General features: G+C 51.9%; 1 protein-coding gene across 2 annotated transcripts in view; it reads left to right on the plus strand.

Moving 5' to 3' along the window:
* Positions 1-18,731, plus strand: part of RRP9 (ribosomal RNA processing 9, U3 small nucleolar RNA binding protein) — a 679,329-nt gene that overhangs the window by 378,871 nt on the left and 281,727 nt on the right. For both annotated transcript variants that reach the window (XM_069644031.1, XM_069644030.1), the window contains exons 8-9: positions 15,615-15,707; positions 15,816-15,916. In XM_069644031.1, coding sequence (XP_069500132.1) covers positions 15,615-15,707; positions 15,816-15,916 — 194 coding nt within the window. The remainder of the gene's footprint in view (positions 1-15,614; positions 15,708-15,815; positions 15,917-18,731) is intronic.

Below are 18,731 nucleotides of genomic sequence, written 5' to 3' on the forward strand. Positions count from 1 at the left end.
CAATGGACTAGAAGAGTCTTCAGCGAGCCAGAACAGCCAACGTTATTTAGGAAACAATATATGGATCTGTTGCACTTCTTATATCGAAGTCTTAAAGTTAGAGAGTTTGTTAGAAAAATCACTGGTAGGGTCACACGCTGTTAAGCATGTGAGAAGAGAGTTGAAATGGACTCTAAAAGAGGAGGCAATGCAATTTCCAACTGAGAAGAGCACGGCTGAAGGCAATGAGGTAAGACCCCAAACCAAAACAGTACCTCTGGTTTGAGAAGAGTGGTCCAGACTGGTTCTGTCTTGCTGCAGCGGTGCACACCCTTGTTCCTGAGTCTCAGTCGTGGGGACAAGAGGCAGGACGTCTGGAGGGCTCCGGTGGCGGCACTTTTAGAGGTTGTCGGCAGCTAGTGTTCAGTTCAGTGGCACTTCGCAGTTTCATCGCTTAGCAAACAGCACCGTTGCAGATCGGTGACACTGGTTGGACTCTATGCTCCCTCTGTCCTGCACTCTGGTGAGGGGACTCATCTGGAGGTCCTGCATCTGGATGGTCCTTGGGAGTCTCCTGGAGCTTCTAGCCGGATTCCTTCCGTGACAAACATTTCACTCGACTACAGACACTCAATCCCTGGCATTGGGTTCTCATAGAAACAAAGAAGCACAGCCAGTTGGGGATGGTGGTCCAATGGAGTTTCGTCTCAGGGTTTGTTTGTCCCACTAACCGAAGGGGAGAAGTCATTCCATCCAGAGCTTCTCTGTCAAGTTGAAAAAGAGTTCAGCAAGGCTTCACCAGGCAATTCAAAGGTCCAGGAGGTTGCAGCAAGCTTTGTTCATGGTTTCTTCATCGGTTGTTTGTCTCAGTGGTCAAATCTGCCTGTAGTCCCAAAACCCTTGCCTTTTAAGCAGGTTTCTTCCATTCATGCACAGCCTAGGCTGTCAATCACACAGCAGGGTGGCTGTCCTAAAAGGACAGCCAGCCAGTCAGGACTAGTTGCATTCAGGCATTCCTAGAGACAAAGGACATGGGAGTTTCGGAACCCTCCCTCACATCCTGTCCTTCCAGACACACTGGAGCCAGGGGCAGGCTTCATGGCTGAAGCCTGCCAAAGGCAAGACTAAAAAAGGGCTCAAACCTGTCTCAAAGCACAGAGTAAATGCCAAGAAAGACCTCACAAAAAAAAGACGGGGGAATGGTCGCCCATAGCAGCTGTACTGCATCTGAGGCTTCACCCTGCCGTAGAAAAGCACAATGGTATGAACAATTAAACCACTGCCACCAGCCATTTAAAGTAGTGAGGGTAACATAAAAATGTTACATGAGAATGTTGGATAAGGGGCTACTAGGTAACCCCCCCAGTACTCCACATAAAATGGTGTGTGCTGGACCTACAAAGAGAAAAGGTAAGTTAAGTCAATTTCACTTTACTTTTCTTGGGAAATGTAGTTCACACAACAAAAAGTATTTAAACTCATATGAGAAATCTAAAGGGATTTCTCTGTGACACTCTGTCAGCATACACAAAGCAGATGCCTGTGGAGTTTTAGACTTCAAAACCACAAAATCCAAATTGGGTCAAAACACATGAGAGAGTGAGAAAAAGGTCTCACTCCAGGGTTAAAATTAAAAGGTCCTAAATCCAGCAAAACAGCTGGGGCTCTCTAAGGTGGGAGGAACTTGGCACCAAAATGAAAAATCTTCCTAACGGGCACCAATGAAAAAGTGGCTTACAGTGCCAAAGCGCAATTCACTCTTGTTGTGACAGACTGAGCAGTTTATCAGCGAGAGTTTATTTTGGTAAAATGTGTCTTAAATTGTGCAGTTTAAAGATTTTTTTTGTTTAGTAACACTGGTCAAAAGTGCTAAATGCATAGTGAAGTAAGTCAACAATCTGGCCCACATTGAACAAACAAAAAAAACTGGCCATCACTAGCATGCTGGGCCTGCCCTTTGTGCATTGCTCTATTGCCCCAAAGGCCAGTCTGAGCATTGCTACTACAATATTGGAATTGGAAGTCCACATTTAGGTAACTGACCTTTTGACCTTTTGCGTTCTGATTTTGGTGTGTCTCATTTTGTACTCAGAATCAAAGCTTGCATTGCATACTCATTTTGGTCAGTTTGGCTTAGCAATTTACTTTGACATGCAGTGGGGATCACCATCATTTGATAAAGGGATTAGGCTAGTAGGACGCGGCACTTAAAATCTGCATTAATACCTGGCCGGTCTGCACTGCTACACCCTAGAACTTCCTGGCGTGCAAAATATTGCTTTGCAGGACTTGCTTTAATGTGCTGCTGTGCCATTCCTGTGCGTTTAATCATGACCACTTTTAGCATTATTTAAAGAATTAGAAGGGACGTTTACCATCAACCACGCATGTCGAGCAGGTCATTGAAACCAGTTTGAATTTAGTAAATTAAAAAAAAAATAACCTGTGCCTTGGGTGATTTGCTTTGTTTATTGCAAGCTCCTATAGTTGTGGATCTCAACATGGCTCAAAACGTATGCTATTTAGCCGGTAGCGGGCGACCTATCATACAGACTCCTTAACTCCATTGCATTATGAGTAATCTAACCAGTTTACAACTGGCTTCACGTTTAATGACCCAGACTCAGTACCACCAACTGCTAAAGAAAGGGAGTTTAATTCACAGTGAAAGCTCACCTTTAAACTACTGTCAAAACAGGCTTGAATTGCTTTTTGGGACTGTAAGCAACTTTTTAATTGGTGCCCAAATCAATTGTATGCCCTAGTCAGACATTGATAGCAGCCCAGATGAAGTCTTCCAAATTTTACCCTACAGAAAATACCAATTCCTTTGAGTAAATTATAAAGTGTTTCTCCAGCATGGGGTCTGGCATGGATTCACATGCTCATGAATATTCCCCGTCTTCAGGCTGGGAATCCTCGGTAAAGAAAAAACCAGTATCAGTTTCGTTTCTGATCTGTCTTTCGTAGTAATAACCAATCACTGATCTCTGCGTCATACTGACCACAGCCAATGACTGCCCTCTACCTAAGCCCCGCCTCTGGCAGCCATCTTCAGATTTGTACCGCACGTTCATGTGTTGGGATCCTCGTGCTATTGCTCTCGAGCGTTAGTGCTATTTTTTTCACGTTTTTTCTCAAAAACTTCGTTTTTTCGGTCAAAAGAGCCTCAAGCTCCACCGACTCTCCATCCGATCAACGGGGACCCGTGTCGGATTCGTCTGCACCCCTCAAGGGTGAAGATTTCGTCGAGCTACGCTTTTGGAGGACTCCAGCAGTTTCTCAGGCCCGGTCATGGCCCAGGAGAAGGGAAGCTCGATGCCCGGAAAGCTGTTCAGGGTCTGCCCTGGATGCCAGCTGCAGAACGTCTTCAAGGAGGACGAATACTCTTTTTGTCTTTACTGCCTACATGAGGACAAGACGCACGTGGAGAAGGACTGTGCGTTTTGCGGCAACATGTCGGAGCGGACCATGAAGGACCGCCATCAACGTCTCGCCAACTGGCTAGAAGGGAAGAGCCCGTCCGGCGAGAAGAAGAGGAAGAAATCCGAGCGGTCTTCTAAGACCTTTGAGGACGCCCCGGCCATAAGGCCAAGCACCGCGAGTCCGCTGGCACCGGGAGCGCCGAACGGTCGGGCTCTACGGGCGCCAGGCAGGGCGCACCCTCCCCGGTACCATCAACCACGAGCCAACGCTCTGGGTCGGGTAAGAGGAAGGCCGAGCACCCGGCGAAGCTCCTGGAGAGGCCCCGGTCGAGCTCGAAGGCGGAGGGGGAGCGAGGCAGTGTCCCCCCCCCTCAAGGATAAGGCGGTGAGCGCACCTAAGGTGGTGAAGGCCTTAATCCATCTGGCCAAGCCCTCTATCGAAACTGTCGCGGTGGCCCTGGCTCAGCCTGTGGAGGCTACACCAGTGGTGGCGACTTCGGGGCTCAGAGTCTCCCTGCCACCTCGGAGGGAGTCCTCTTTTGTGCCCATCGATAGGACCCCCGTGAAGTTCCCCGTGGGGAAGAAAAAGGGGGGGGCAGGGCGTCGTCGTAGATTCGGCTTCAACCTCGGAGGAGGAGCTGGTCAAGGTCTTAAGCCACGGCCTTGGCGTGGAAGAAGACCGGCCTGTCGGGATGGATCCCGACGCAGGTGACGTCGAGGGTACCGACGGGGCCCCTGATCGCCCGTCGGATTCCCCTCTGCCATCGCTGCAAGACAACTCGGCGGCCATTTTGTTGGCTATACAGTCCTTATGCTCAGAGATAAGGACGAGACTACCGTTGCCGACGGAGGAACCTCTCCCGTCGGGGGACCCAGAACCGGGACCTTCTGGTGTTCCCCCTACCAAGAAAAGAAGGATCCACCCTATACCTCCTTTTCAGCCGTCGCGGCCCGTCCAGCCCTCCTCCCCATCCACCCGAGGGGATGATACGGGGACTGACACGGCAGCGACGGGTACGGACGACGAGGTATACGACGAGGATCTGCCGTCGTCACCTCCCACCAGGGCTTCTCCGCCCGACGAGATTGGATCGTTCCACTCCATGATCGCCAGGGCATCCGAGCTTTTCCAACTCTGCCCTGAGGAGAAGAAAAAGGAAGGATTCCTTTATCAACGGCGCGAGGCCAAGAGGAAGACGGTCCTCGCAGTGCCTCTATTGGACGACATTTGGGATGAGGGCCTCACCCTCCTCAAGAACCCTTCCACGACGCCAGCTAGAAGAGACCGGTACGAGAAGAAGTACCGGGTCCCGGACACGGCCCCCCTGTGCTCCGGGCGCAGCCTACCCCGGACTCCGTCGTCTCCGCGGCGGCCAGGAAGAAAGCGGGGGGGGGGTGCGGCCTCCACATCGACTTCCCCACCGGACGGCGAGGGAAAGAAATTGGACGCTATGGGACGCAGAGTCATCTCGTCTGCAGCGACGACGATTAAAGCGGCCAACGCCTTGGCTATCGTGGCCCGCTACGACAGGGAGCTCTGGTACAAACTGGCTCCCCTGCTGGACTTCCTGCCGGACGACAAGAGGGCAGAGGCCCTGGAGATCCTGCAGGAAGGTGAGGTGGCTTCGGAGCACGCCATTACCGTTGCGACGGACATCGCCGACACTGGGTTCCGCCAGTTGGGCAACGGCGTTTGCCTTAGGCGGCGTGGATGGCTCAAGGCTACGGACTTCCGTCAAGACGTTCAGACCAGAGTCCTGGACATGCCCTTCGATGGGAACAACCTGTTTGGGAAAACAGTGGACGATTCCCTTCAGGCCATTAAAGCGGACACTGAGACGGCCCGGGCCCTTGGAGTTCTGCAACGACGACGGACGCCCTTTCGGAGCAGCGGAGGCAAGGGCGCCTCCAAAGGTTCCGGCGGCGGTTTCTCCACCTACCGTCAAGCGGCCCGCTCGTCGTCTCAGGAGGCCTACAGAGGACGAGGCAAGTCTAGCGGACCCCGCCGTCGTCGCCAAGGAGGTCAAGGTGGCAAAGCCTCGTCGAAGCAGGATTGAACCGGCCGTGGGGTCGGCCCCCACCGAAGCACCCCGGTGGGAGGCCGGCTGGCGAGCTTCGTCAGCGTGTGGGAGTCCATCTCCACCGACCGTTGGGTGCTGGACGCCTTGGCCCGGGGCCACGCGCTCGAGTTTCAAAACAGGTGTCCGCGCGTCCCCCCCGTGGCCAGGAAAGAACTTCACGTCCCTCAACTTCTCCTGGAGGTAAAGGCGATGCTCAGGAAGGGCGCCATCGAACTCATCCCAAAGAGGCTTCCGGGCTCCGGAGTTTACTCGAGATACTTCCTCGTGAAGAAGAAGACGGGGGGGGGATGTCCCCCCATCCTGGACCTGCGACGACTGAACAAGTTCATCAAGGCGCAGAAGTTCCGGATGGTCACCCTCCAGCACGTCCTGGGTCAGCTGGAGGAAAGAGACTTCCTGTCGTCGTTGGATTTGGAGGATGCCTACTTCCATATTCCCATCCTAAAGGGGCACCGAAAATTCCTCAGGTTTGTGGTCCAAGGGCGTCATTACCAGTTCAAAGCCCTCCCCTTCGGACTACGGTCGGCACTCAGGGTATGCACCAAGTGCCTCGCACCGGTGGCGGCGCAGCTGCGCCGCGAGGGGGTCCACGTCTACCCCTACCTGGACGACTGGCTCATCCAAGCCAGGACGAGGGAGCTCGCCGTGGTTCACACGGCAAGGACCGTCCAACTTCTCACGGACCTGGGATTCTCCGTGAACTACACCAAATCCCACCTGGTACCCGCGCAAGACGCTCTGTTTCTGGGAGCGAGGCTCAACACAGTGTCCCTTCTGGCATCCCCGTCGGAGGAGAGGACCAGGACCATCCTGGGCAAGGTGCAGCGGATGTTGGTGGCCGACGCGGCCAAGGTGAGGTCCATCAAGTCCCTCCTCGGAATGATGTCTTCCTGCATCTACCTCATTCCCTTGTGCAGGCTCCGGATGCGCCCATTGCAGGAGTTCCTGGACGCGCGCTGGATCCAAACGACGGGCAGCTTCGAGGAAAGGATCACACTCGACGAGAGTTTCCGATGAGCGATCCGGTGGTGGGGCACCCGCGCGCATCTGACGGCGGGCATGGCCTTCCAGACCCCAGCCCACCAGGAGACAGTGACCACGGATGCCTCCCTGGAAGGGTGGGGAGCGCACACCGAAAATCTGCACGCAAGAGGCCTTTGGCTCCCGACAGAGAAATCCCTACATATCAACGTCCTGGAGCTCTGTGCAGTGTTTTGGGCCCTCAGGTCCTTCCTTCCGTCCCTCAAGGGCAAGGTGGTGAGGATCTTCACGGACAACACCACCACCATGTTTTACATCAGGAAACGGGGCGGAACCAGGTCCCCAGCACTGTCCAAGGAGGCGCAGGACCTGTGGCATTGGGCCGTCGCCCAAAGGATATTTCTGGTGCCGTTTCATCTGGCAGGGATAAAAAACACCATCGCCGACTCACTCAGCAGGGAGCGTCGCTCGTGCCACGAGTGGGAGCTACGGCAGGATCTAGTGGATCGCTTCTTCCGACGGTGGGGCACACCCCAGATCGACCTGTTCGCGACGGCGACGAACTCCAAGTGCCGGAGGTTCGCCAGCAGGTTTCCCCAGGCGAGGAGCATGGGCGATGCTTTCTCGTTCCCCTGGGAGGGCCTGTTCCTCTACGCGTTCCCTCCTTTGCCACTGCTAATCCGGCTCGTCAACCAGCTCAAGAGGTCACGGTGCAGGATGATCCTCGTCGCAACTGCGTGGCCGAGGCAGATCTGGTTCCCGGACCTTCTAGACTTGTCAGCGTCCCCGCCGATCAAGCTGCCGGTGGACGCGGATCTACTCTCCAGGGAAGGAGGCGCCATCCTCCACCACGACCCGAAATTGCTGAACTTGCAGGCCTGGCTCCTGCAGCGCTAGAGTTTGGAGGATACGACATACCGGCCGACTGCAGAGAGGTTCTTGCAAAGGCCAGGGCGTCCTCGACTCTTAAATGCTACGGACACAAATGGAAGAGGTTCTCTGTCTGGTGCCACGCACAGAAGATTAACCCTCTACGGATTACGGCTCCCCAAGTACTGCCGTATCTGCTGACGCTGGCCAAAGCTGGACTGGCACACGCGTCCATCAAGATTCATCTTGCTGCGATCTCCCGATACACCAGAACCACGGGGCGGACGTCCTTGTGGTCTCATCGTCTGGTGAAAGAGTTCATGAAGGGACTGTTCAGATCGTTCCCGCTGGTGAAGGCTCCGGCCCCGGCGTGGGAGCTCAACGTGGTGCTGACCAAGCTCATGGGACCTCAGTTCGAGCCTCTGCACTCGGCTCCGTTGAAATTTTTGTCGTGGAAAACAGCGTTTCTTGTGGCCATCACCTCCGCACGACGAGTGGGAGAGATCCAGGCCCTTTCCTGCAAGGCCCCGTACTTGACTTTTCACGACACAAGGGTAGTGCTCAGGACGCACCCCTCCTTCATGCCCAAGGTACCGTCGGACTTCCATCTCAACGAACCCTTGGTGTTGCCTGTGTTCTTCCCGTCGCCTTCGTCGCCGGCTGAGAGGACTTTGCACTCGCTGGATGTGGCTAGAGCGCTGAAGTTCTACGTGGACCGCACGAAGTGCTTTCGGAAGACGTCACAACTCTTTGTGAACTTTGGACTTGTCAATCAGGGGAAGGCTCTCTCGAAGGCTTCCATTTCCAGATGGCTCTCCGGCTGTATCATTTACTGTCACCGGTTGGCAAACCGACCGCTGCCTGGCCGTCCGAGAGCCCATTCCACCAGAGCGATCGCAGCTACCACGGCGTTCCTATCTGGTGTGCCCCTGCTGGACATATGCAGGGCTGCTAAGTGGAGGTCGACGCACACCTTCACGAAATTCTACTGCGTCGACCGGGATTCCAGGGAGGAGTCCAGGGTCGGCCAAGCAGTGCTGCGCAACCTGTTCGCCTGAGGTGAGCCTGGTGAGGAGGTAAGATGCTTAATGTTGAGTTTGATGTAATGCTTAATGTTGAGCCTTTGCCACCTCCCGTGGTTGTGCATGTGTGTACTGCTATGTATTCTTTATTCATGAGCATGTGAATCCATGCCAGACCCCATGCTGGAGAAGGAACAAGTTACTTACCTGTAACTGTTGTTCTCCAGCATGGGTCTGGCATGGATTCACATGCTCATGAATATTCCCCGTCGTCAGGCTGGGAATCCTCGGTAAAGAAAAAACCAGTATCAGTTTCGTTTCTGATCTGTCTTTCGTAGTAATAACCAATCACTGATCTCTGCGTCATACGGACCAGAGCCAATGACTGCCCTCTACCTAAGCCCCGCCTCTGGCAGCCATCTTCAGATTTGGAAGCACGTGAAGTGGCAGTATGACCAAGTGAAGAGCCGCAGAGGGGTAGGCGGGAGGGTTCGCATGTGAATCCATGCCAGACCCATGCTGGAGAACAACAGTTACAGGTAAGTAACTTGTTACAGGTAAGTAACTTGTTCCTACTCCCGTCCCCTTTCCTCCATACTTATGGGACATCTCTCCGTCCTGTGGGACGGGACCGGAGCACTTTGTAAAAATCATCCAAAAAAAGTTTTCAAAAATGTGTCCTTACTCTCTTTCTTGCACGGGGCCTGGCACACGGCCGTAACCCCACCTACCATGGCTCCGCCCCGCGCATCACCCATCAGTCCTTTTCTCCGCTCGTTCGGGACTGGACGCACTTGCATCCTTGGAAGATTTTCTTCCCTTTTTTCCTCTCTGGCTGTAGCTAGCGATCGTGTGCTAGTCTGTCTATGCCGTTCAAACTAGACTTTCCAGATTGTTCATTGTGTCACCGTCGCTTCGCGAGGGCGGATCCCCATCCTTTGTTTAGAGTTTGGGTCCGGATCACCGTTGGGACTCATGTTTTTACTGCAACTCCCTTTCGGTCCGGGCACTTCAATGTCGGTTGGAGCGGTGGGAGGAGGTGTTCCGACGAACTCCTCCTTCGCATTTTCAGGCGTTCATCGATGAAAAAAATGGATTGCCTTGAGGTTCCTGTTGGGCCTAATAATTGTACCGAGGGTCCTGTAAGGGGCCTGTGGATACCGGATACCTCCTTTGAGGGCTGTTTGTAGACCCAGATCTACTGAGTCGTGGGGTACCGGAGCTCGCTCTGAGGCCTCTTTCGGCTTCCCTCAAGAATAAGACCGGGCTGCGCCCCTAGGCCTTGGTGGAGCTTGGTGTCACCGAATGGATGTTCGAGGCCCGCGCGGATAAGGCTGTTACCGGACGTGAGTCCAAGATCCCTCATATTGAGGCTAAAGCTACCAACATCTCTGAGAGGCTTTACAAGGCCTTATCGGTGAAGGCTGTTTCTCACCGTTCCCGCTCTTGCGGCGACACCAGATCTGTTGAGGGGGCAAAGAAAGAAAGTTCTTCTTTTACCGGCAGTGCTGAGGTCCTTCCTGGGAAGGCTAATTTGGCGGTTGGTATGTCACAGAAACATTTGAGGCCTCATAGCACCGGTTCGGCCGGGGTTCCTTAGGTTAAGGCTAAAGTTAAGACCCTTGATCCATCGACGGGGACCCCTGCCTCACTTACTCACGTGCCGCAGTTCCCCCCCAGTCGATGACAAAATGGCGCCCGTTACCACCACGACCGCGGTGGCCATTTTGGGTGCTACCCCTACAACTACGCCATCGTCCTCAGGTGTAGGGCTTGGTTCCGTGGGTGAACATAGTTCCTTGTGCGCATCCTTATCGGCCACTTTCATAGGAACGCCCGGATGCCCCTTCCGCACAATGTTTCGTTGCCTGCGGGGTCGGCACCTTTGATTTATGTGGATACGTCGGTGGAGGGGCCGGTGTGGCACCCTTCCCCGTTACGTCCCTGGAATTATCCTCAGGTTCCAAAGTAGTCCCAGGAGGACGGCTTTTTTCGGTAAATTTCAAACGCTCATGCGTACCGACCCCATGAGGGAATATTTCAAAGGGCTTTTTAGGGAGATATGTCCGCCCGCGCCTCCGGCTCCACCCGTTACTCCGGTGGTTCCGTCGGCGCCTACGGTGCCTTCCCCAACTCTTCCGCCTTTGCCTCCATTGTCCCCCGTGGACAAGGCAGCGCCCGACACGGCTCAGCAGGATCCTGACCTGTCGGATGATGCGCAAGGCGATCAGGACAACGATGACCTGCCCCGCTCTATTAGAGCTTTTCATGACCGGGTACTGGACATGATGTGCTTCTTGGATGTTCCGGAGCCCGGGGCACCCGCTCCGCAGGAGGGCGTGCTTTCTGTGGCGTTCACCCTGTCTCAATTGGAGCGTACCAGCCCGTTCTTGCAGAAGGACGTTCTGGCCGAGGTCCGCAGGGACTGGGAAAAGCCACACTCTGGACTTTTCGTCAATAAGAAAATTGACGCGAGATATAGGCTGCATTCTTCAGAAGAGGTGGCCCTGTCGTCTTGTCCGCCCCCCCCTCCTTCACAGTGGTGGCTGCGGCCACTTTGCAGTCCAGGCCTGCAGCATCCTCTTCCACGACGGCTACTCAGGTTCTGGGAAAGGAGGACAAACTCCTTGACTCACTTGGGAGAAAAATCTTCGCCAACTTGGCCTTGCAGCTCAGGCAGGCCAATGCCGAACTGGTGTTAGCGGGGGCTAATATGCGGATGTGCAAAGGTCTGTCAGAGTTTGAGGAGTTCATCCCGGTCGAGAAGACACCAGGGTCTTGGCCCAGGATCTCCTGGAGGCTGCGGCTCATCACGTAGACACCTCAGCTCGGGCCTTATGCTCGGGGTTGATAACTCACGGCAGGCGTGGCTGCCACTAAATTCTCAAAAGTGCAGGACAAGGTGTTGGACCTTCCGTTCGATGGTAAGGAGCTCTTTCATTCTACAACAGATGTAGAGCTCACCAAGATGAAGGATAGCACTCAGACAGCTAAGTCCTTGTCGGTCCTTGTTAAGACCCCTTTCAAAACCCAGAGACGGTTGTCGCAAAGCCGACCCTCCTCTGGCTTTAGCGGCTTCCTCGACCGGAAATCTCGCAGAGTGGATACCCCTTTGGGGAATAACTGCCGTAGGCAACAACGGACTCGGTTTTTCTACCGCTCCTCAGCCTCCTCCTCAGGTTCAGGTGGCAACACCACCGAAAAACCTACAAAATGAGGCTTCTCCGTGCTCGCACGAGACCCCGGTGGGAGGACTCATTGCGTCTCATTGGGAGGCGTGGCAGACCATCACCGAAAACAGATGGGTCTTGTCAGTCGCTCGGGCGGGCTTCCGCTTATCTCTAGCCCCTACCCCACCATTCAACCCTCCTTTTCAGCTGTCGGGCTTGCCCTCCCTCAAAGCTAGGTTCAGAAACTGCTGGACCTCAGAGCTGTGGAACCCGTTCCCCCTGAGGGAACGAGGGGAGGGCTTCTACTCCCGGCTGTTTACAGTACCCAAACCCAACCAGGCTGGCCTGCGCACCATCCTAGAACTTTCCCAGTTCAATCTTTTCCTACCCCAAGAGAAATTCAAGATGATTACGCCCAGCCAGATACGGTCCTCCTTGCAGATGGGCGATTGGCTCAGTGTGGTGGATCTTCAGGATGTGTACATGCATATTCTGATTTGGAATCCACACAGGAGATAACTGTTTCTCTTTGTGAGAAGAGCACTTCCAGTTTCAAGTGCTTGCTTTTGGCCTCAGCTCGGCGCCGCGTGTGTTCACGAAGATGTCGGTGATTGCAGCCTATCTTCGTCTGCAGGGTATCCGTGTATCCGTATTTGGACGACTGGCTCTTACGCAGCCTTTGTCCGTTGAAAGCAGCGGGCAATCTTCAGCCTCTCCTTCAGCTCCGGTCCCATCTTGGGCTGTCGGTGAACTGGCGGAAATCTTCCATGATGGTCTTGCAGGACTTGATTTTCTTGGGTTTTCGCTGGAACACGATCGACTGGAGAGTGTACCTGACCGGGGACAGGATGGCGGATCTGTTAGTCACGTGTCAAATGTTTGCGCAGTCGGAGAGCATGTCGGCCTGGTGGTTCCAGAGGCTTCTGGGCCTCAGGGCCTCGTGCGTGTTGGCTCTTCCTATAGCTCGTCTCAAGATGAGGCGGACCCAGATGGCTCTTAGGAGTTCTTGGTGTAAGGCTGTGGACCCGGATTCCAAGCTGATAATAATTCCGGCTTCCATGAGAGTGGACCCAGAATGGTGGTCATCTCTCAGCAACCTGTCGGTGGGTGCAGGGTTTCAGGACCCATCCCCTACGGTGACGATCACAACGGACTCCTCCCTCCTGAGGTGGGGTGCGACGTTCGATCCTCTTCAGGTCTCGGATCTCTGGTCGCCTCAGGACAAGCTCCTCCACATAAATCATTTAGAGCTTCTGGCGATCTTCCTAGCGCTCAGGGCGTTCAAATCGATCATAGCAAACAAGGTGGTCCGCATACGCACAGACAATGTAGTGTCGATGTATTACATCAACAAGCAAGGGGGAACCAAGTCTTCTCCCCCTCCCCCACCCTCGTGGACCTGTCCATCCATATTTGGGAGTGGGCTGTGCTTCATGGTGTTTGGCTGCTTGCAGTGCACATTCCGGGCCAGCTGAATGTCACAGCGGATGCCCTCAGACAGTGGTCAGCTACTAGTGGGAGTTGAAGGCGGAGGTCCTCTCATGGATTTTCTTGCGTTGGGGCATGCCGGAGGTGGACCTCTTCGCTACGGCGGTAAACAAAAAGCTTCCTCAGTATGCCTCCAGACGGGGGCTGGGAGCCTCCTCTCTGGGGGATGCTCTCGCGATTCCATGGCACAACATGAGAGTTTACGCCTTCCCGCCTCTGCCTCTAGTCCATCGAGCAATTTGGAAGCTGAAGATCTCGTTGAACTGTTACCTTCTACTCATAGCCCTGTGGTGGCCGGCCAGGTTTTGGTTCTCAGAACTTGAACACCTGTCGGTGTATCCGTCGATCAGGTCACCAGTGACCCCCGATCGTCATCAGGGGGAACAGCGGATGTGGCACCCCTCCCCAGCTTGGCGGCATGGTGCCTGATTTCAAGTCTTTAGAACATCTTAACTTGTCTGCAGATAACATGCGTATTATCCAGGCAGCCAGGAAACCCTAGACTAGATCCCAATACCGAAGTAAGTGGCTCAGGTTCTGTCATTGGTGTTTGGAAAAACAGTTGGACCCAGGGGGAGGGGGGGCTACGATTGACACGGTGCTGTCCTTCGTATCCTTCCTAGCATAGTCGGGTGTTCACGTTCTGTCATGCAGAACTTAACTTTCAGCGGTCTCCGCTCATCTTTCTACGGACCAATGTTCTTACTCTCTGTGTAATCCAGTGGTTAAGAGGCATTTTGCAGGCTTGACACGCCTCTACCCTCCAATTCGTAGTCCGCACCCGCCGTGGGATCTAAATGTAGTCCTGACAGCGTTGTGCCATAAGCCTTTTGAACCAATGGCCTCCAGTACCTATCCTGGAAAGTGTCCTTTTTGGTCGCCGTAACGTCAGCAAGGCGGGTGAGTGAGCTCCAGGCCTTGTCGGTGGAGCATCCCTTTTTGGTCTTTCACAAGGATAAGGTAGTCCTACGGACGGATCCTGCTTTCCTGCCGAAGGTGGTAACTGAATTCCATCTGAATCAGTCGATCTCCCTGCCAGTCTTTTTTCAGAACCCTACCTCAGAGGCAGAAAGGGTTCTGCATTGTCTCGATGTCAGAAGGGCTCTTAAGTTCTATCTGGACAGAACTTCCGAGCTTAGGAGTTCTTCTCAACCGTTAGTGACTTTTGGTAACCCTCAGGGTAAGCAGGCGTCTAAGGCGACTATTTCTCGGTGGATCGCCGCCTGCATTACAGAGTCTTTCACCATCCAAGGGCTGAAACCTCCTAAGGGTATTCACGCACACCTGGTGCGGGGCAAGGCAGCCGCGGTTGCTTTTCAGAAATATGTCCCCTGGGAGTCCATCGCTAGGGCAGCTACTTGGGACTCCCCATCTACTTTTTATAAGCATTATTGTCTTGACATGAGCTCAAGAGCTGATGCTCAGTTTGGTCCGGCTGTGCTGAAGAACCTTTTTCAGTAAGGATTATTTCCATCCACCCGTAGTTCCTGTTAGGAGTGTTTGGGGAATCTCCCATAAGTATGGAGGAAAGGGGACGGGACGTAGGAGTATAACCAGGTTACTCACCGTAGTGACCACCTTACTCCTAGTCCATAGTCCCCTTTCCTCCATACGCCCGCCGGCCGTCCCCTCTAATAAGGTTCCTCTGTTATTGCTAATAGGGCTCTGACCTGGCGATAGAAAAGGACTGATAGGCGATGCGCGTGGCGGAGCCAAGGTGGGCGGGATTACGGCGCAAGAAAGAGAGGAAGGACACATTTTTTAAAACATTTTTTTGGATGCTTTTTACAAAGTGCTCCGGTCCCTTCCCACAGGACGGAGAGATGTCCCGTAAGTATGGAGGAAAGGGGACTATGGACTAGGAGTAAGGTGGTCACTACGGAGAGTAACCTGGTTATTTGCTTCTATCAAACATTATAGTTTAGTTTGTGTGCGCTGCTTTTAATTTTAGTCACAATCATGAGCTGAAATGGGCCTCTGCTCAGATGGATTAAACAAATGCAGTTCTATTTCGTAGGTGCTGGATTTCTTGCTTCATTCAGTAGACTACTTGACACAAAAAGCTTGCAACTGTCTTTGTGTCATGCAATCTATTGAAACCGAAGAAATCCGATAATCTCAAATGCCACAGTGCCATCCATGTGACAATGGCTTGTCACAGGGAGGGTTCGGGTTCGAATCCCCAGCATTTGCAATACAAAACAAGTGGCTTTCCTGGCTGGAGGGAGCACCGGCCCCCTTGAAGCCTGGCTTAACACTTTCTTTGCTCAATTCTCGTCTACATCACTTTGAGTAGCATAGTGTGAACATGCATGTCTGCGGGAATATCATTTCGACTAGTGCTGTGCTCTAATGTTCATTTAGGCTGCTGAAGCTGGGTTTATCACTGGTGGGTTTTAGGTCTGTTTACATTACCACACACTTTGATTAAACGTGTATAATTAACCTGTTAAAGATTTTTTTACACGGGTTTCACGCCACGTGTTTTAGCCTAGTGATTTCTAAGCATGCCTACATGTGTCCTTTCATTGTTGTGCTTCTCGGCACTCGTTTTGTCTGTTATATAGCTCTTATTGCTTTTCATTTCGATCTCTTTAGGCTACTGGTGACAGGAACAAATTGATTATGATTTGGGATCCATCGTTATGCCAACATCTCCACAAGTTTACAGGGCACCGTGATGCTGTGTCGGTGAGTTGTTCGTAAGCGAGAGAGGCTGCTGTTCTTCTCAAAGGTAGCGCTGTCTGGTAGATCTGAGCACTCTGTGAAACTCTGAACTGTTCGCTCTCTCCTACACAGGGCTTGTCGTTTCGAAAAGGCACTCATCAGCTGTACAGCGCATCGCATGACCGCTCCATCAAAGTCTGGAATGTGGCTGAGAACGCATATGTGGAAACACTGTGAGTACAGGTCAGGCCATTCAGTGCAGCACTGGTAATTTTTTGAGCTTTCTTGACAATGAACTGCATATGCATTTAGTTTTACAAGAAGGAGAAGGTAGTTGATTTTAGGAGTCTCTAGGGTGGCATTCCAAATATCCCGGTTTCTATTTCTGAAACCATTGTGCTAAAGACTGAACTAGCGGTACATAGACAGCTCACTGTTTTTCAACAGTTCCCATTTTTATTTTAGTTAACTATAATTTAAATGGTTTAATACAGCCATGCATAGCTCATTTAACATAACATATGTCTCTGTCGAGAAAGGACAGTCGGTGTAAATTGTTTTAAGTCGTACATATTCTAATTCTCTGAAACTGTATACCATATGTGTATCATCCCCTTTCCAAAGACGATCCAGGCCATTCTTCACTCCCTTCGTCTCAATGTTCTTCTGCTCTTGGGTAAGATTTTCATTTCAGTGATAAATCTTCCTGACCTGTCAACCCCAGGACATTTTGCTGGACTTGATGCTTCTTTTTCTGTTCTTTCTAGGAGAGTGGGAATCCTTTTCCCTTCCCACCTAGTCCTTTACTCTTTTTATGGGTGACCATTTTATGTCTCTCCATAGTGTTTGATTTGAGTTATAATTTACTATAACTTTGGACTGACTGTAATGTACTGTGGCAGCACACTGCATTTTAAATGCAGTGGCTTCCTTTTTAAGTCTATCATTTCTTGGGTGAACTACTGTTCCCAAGAGGTAAAGTGGGATTCACATCCCCTTTACCTTGATTTCAGTGAGCCAGCACAACCCATCTTATGTGATATATGATATGGCATTTATAACGCGCCTATACCCAAGTGTTTAAAGTGTTTGACACATGTGGAGTGCTGGGGGGGGTGCAATGTATCCCCTTTCTTACTTACCTGGTAACATTTGTGTTAGAATTGCAAGTTTACTTGAATGGCTGGTGGCAGTGTAACTACTTTAATTACATTTAGTCATTATTACTCGCAGGCTGTCAAATCAGCCTTGGTAATACACACGAGGGCCACCATTCTGCTAGAATGGTGGGCGCCTTATTTTTTTGCCTTTTCTCGTGTGCTTTTTGTTTGAGGTCTTCTACATTCTAGGTGGTAACAACCTTGGTTGAAGTTTTGTCTTTGTTTGGAATCCTTTGTATTCCCGCCTATACTCCAGAGTGTCTGAGATGGCAAGAAGCAAGAACGAGTCCAAAACTCTGAAGTCCTGTGTCTTCCACCTTGCCTAAAGGTAACCAATTCCCAATGGGGAGCTGGCTCTCCTGATTGGGCAGCCAAACCGCCGCTTTCTGTAAACTGCAGGGGGAGTTTGCAGAAGTTGTGCTGTAGTTACTAATAAATACTCTGAACCTGCTGACAAGTCGACCACAGGAGCTGACACTGAAGAGTAAGATGAAGGAAGGACATCTGCAGTGATTTCCGGTGACTGGAGAGCCTGCTGTGTAACCGGTACCTGATGTATCCCTTCTTTCCAATCGACCCTGGGGGTGCCGAATGCAACGACTCCTACCCAGAGGCCGGTGAGATCCACTAGTCTCAAGAAGACCTGCATTTTGGGCCCTTCCACGATGTGGTGCGACTTTACTGGGCTGCAAACTGCCAATACCATGGGACCTCGAGCCTGAATGCGCTGCATGGTTGTCCGAATCCAGCTGAAACTTTGGGTTCCTGCTGGACCTCCAAAAACTAGATTTGAATCCTGGACATCCCCTCACCATAGTGCAGGGGGTTACCAGTCAATTGGTCGAAAACATTTGGTCGACAGGACAATTGGTCGACACCATTTGGTCGAATGCCAAATGGTCGAAATTTTTTTTTTTTTTTACCCCCTTTTTTTGGGGGGGGGGGGGGGTCCCCCTCCCACCCCTTTTTTTCTTTTTTTTCTTTCCCCACACGAAAACCCACAAAAAAAAATATATAAATAAAAAAAAAAAATTCGACCATTTGGCATTCGACCAAATGGTGTCGACCAAATGGTGTCGACCAAATTGCAGTCGACCAATTGACAGGACACCAGTGCGGGGCCGAGAGAGTGAAGAGAATCTGACCATCAATATTCGTTCTTCATCTGGTTCCTGTAAAAGGGTTCCAAATCCACAGAGCTGCAAGAATCTGTTAAGAAACCTTTGCTGGAAGCCTCCTCTGACTGCTGGAGCTGCAAGTTCGCATCAGTGTCCAGTTCTTTCGTCTCCAGACCAGGAATCCAGGGACCGGGTGCTGTGGTGCTGCGTCCTGAAGGCATCCATTCAGAAGCTCTTCATTTCTCCTGAGCTACTGTGTTGGTTTGGGTAATACTTACCTTAGGCCTTGTCTGAATCCTGTGAGGCTGAGTGGCTGATTCGTGTGATGGGAATTTGGCCATACCACTTGCCCAGTCCTAATGCTGGAACACATGTAGGGTGCCGTCGAAGAAGTCGCTAAACACTTTCAAATAATTCTAAAGTGAATACTTACTTCTTTAAGAAGATCTCCTATGGAACTCTAACTTTACTGTAACTGAACCCTATCCTGACCTGCCTACAGCTGGCTTTTAGAACACTAGGGTCCCTCTTCCGCCTTTGAGAAAACTCATGCTATAGACTAGGGAAGAACTTTATAAGATAAGGATTCTGTCTTGAAAATACAAGTGTAAAAACTAGTTACTTGCTAAAGAAGTTAATGTGATAACTGTATCTCTGAGAAAGTTACAAAGTGCCCTTAAGTTTATACTTGCCATTGAGTTGTATTCTGCCCCTCTAAAAAGTATACAAGAAGTGTTAGCACTGTTTTATTATTCTTAACTGAATCAGTG

The sequence above is a fragment of the Ambystoma mexicanum genome, chromosome 2p, assembly GCF_040938575.1.
Source record: "Ambystoma mexicanum isolate Mex_15411 chromosome 2p, UKY_AmexF1_1, whole genome shotgun sequence".
NCBI classification, from domain to species: domain Eukaryota; kingdom Metazoa; phylum Chordata; class Amphibia; order Caudata; family Ambystomatidae; genus Ambystoma; species Ambystoma mexicanum.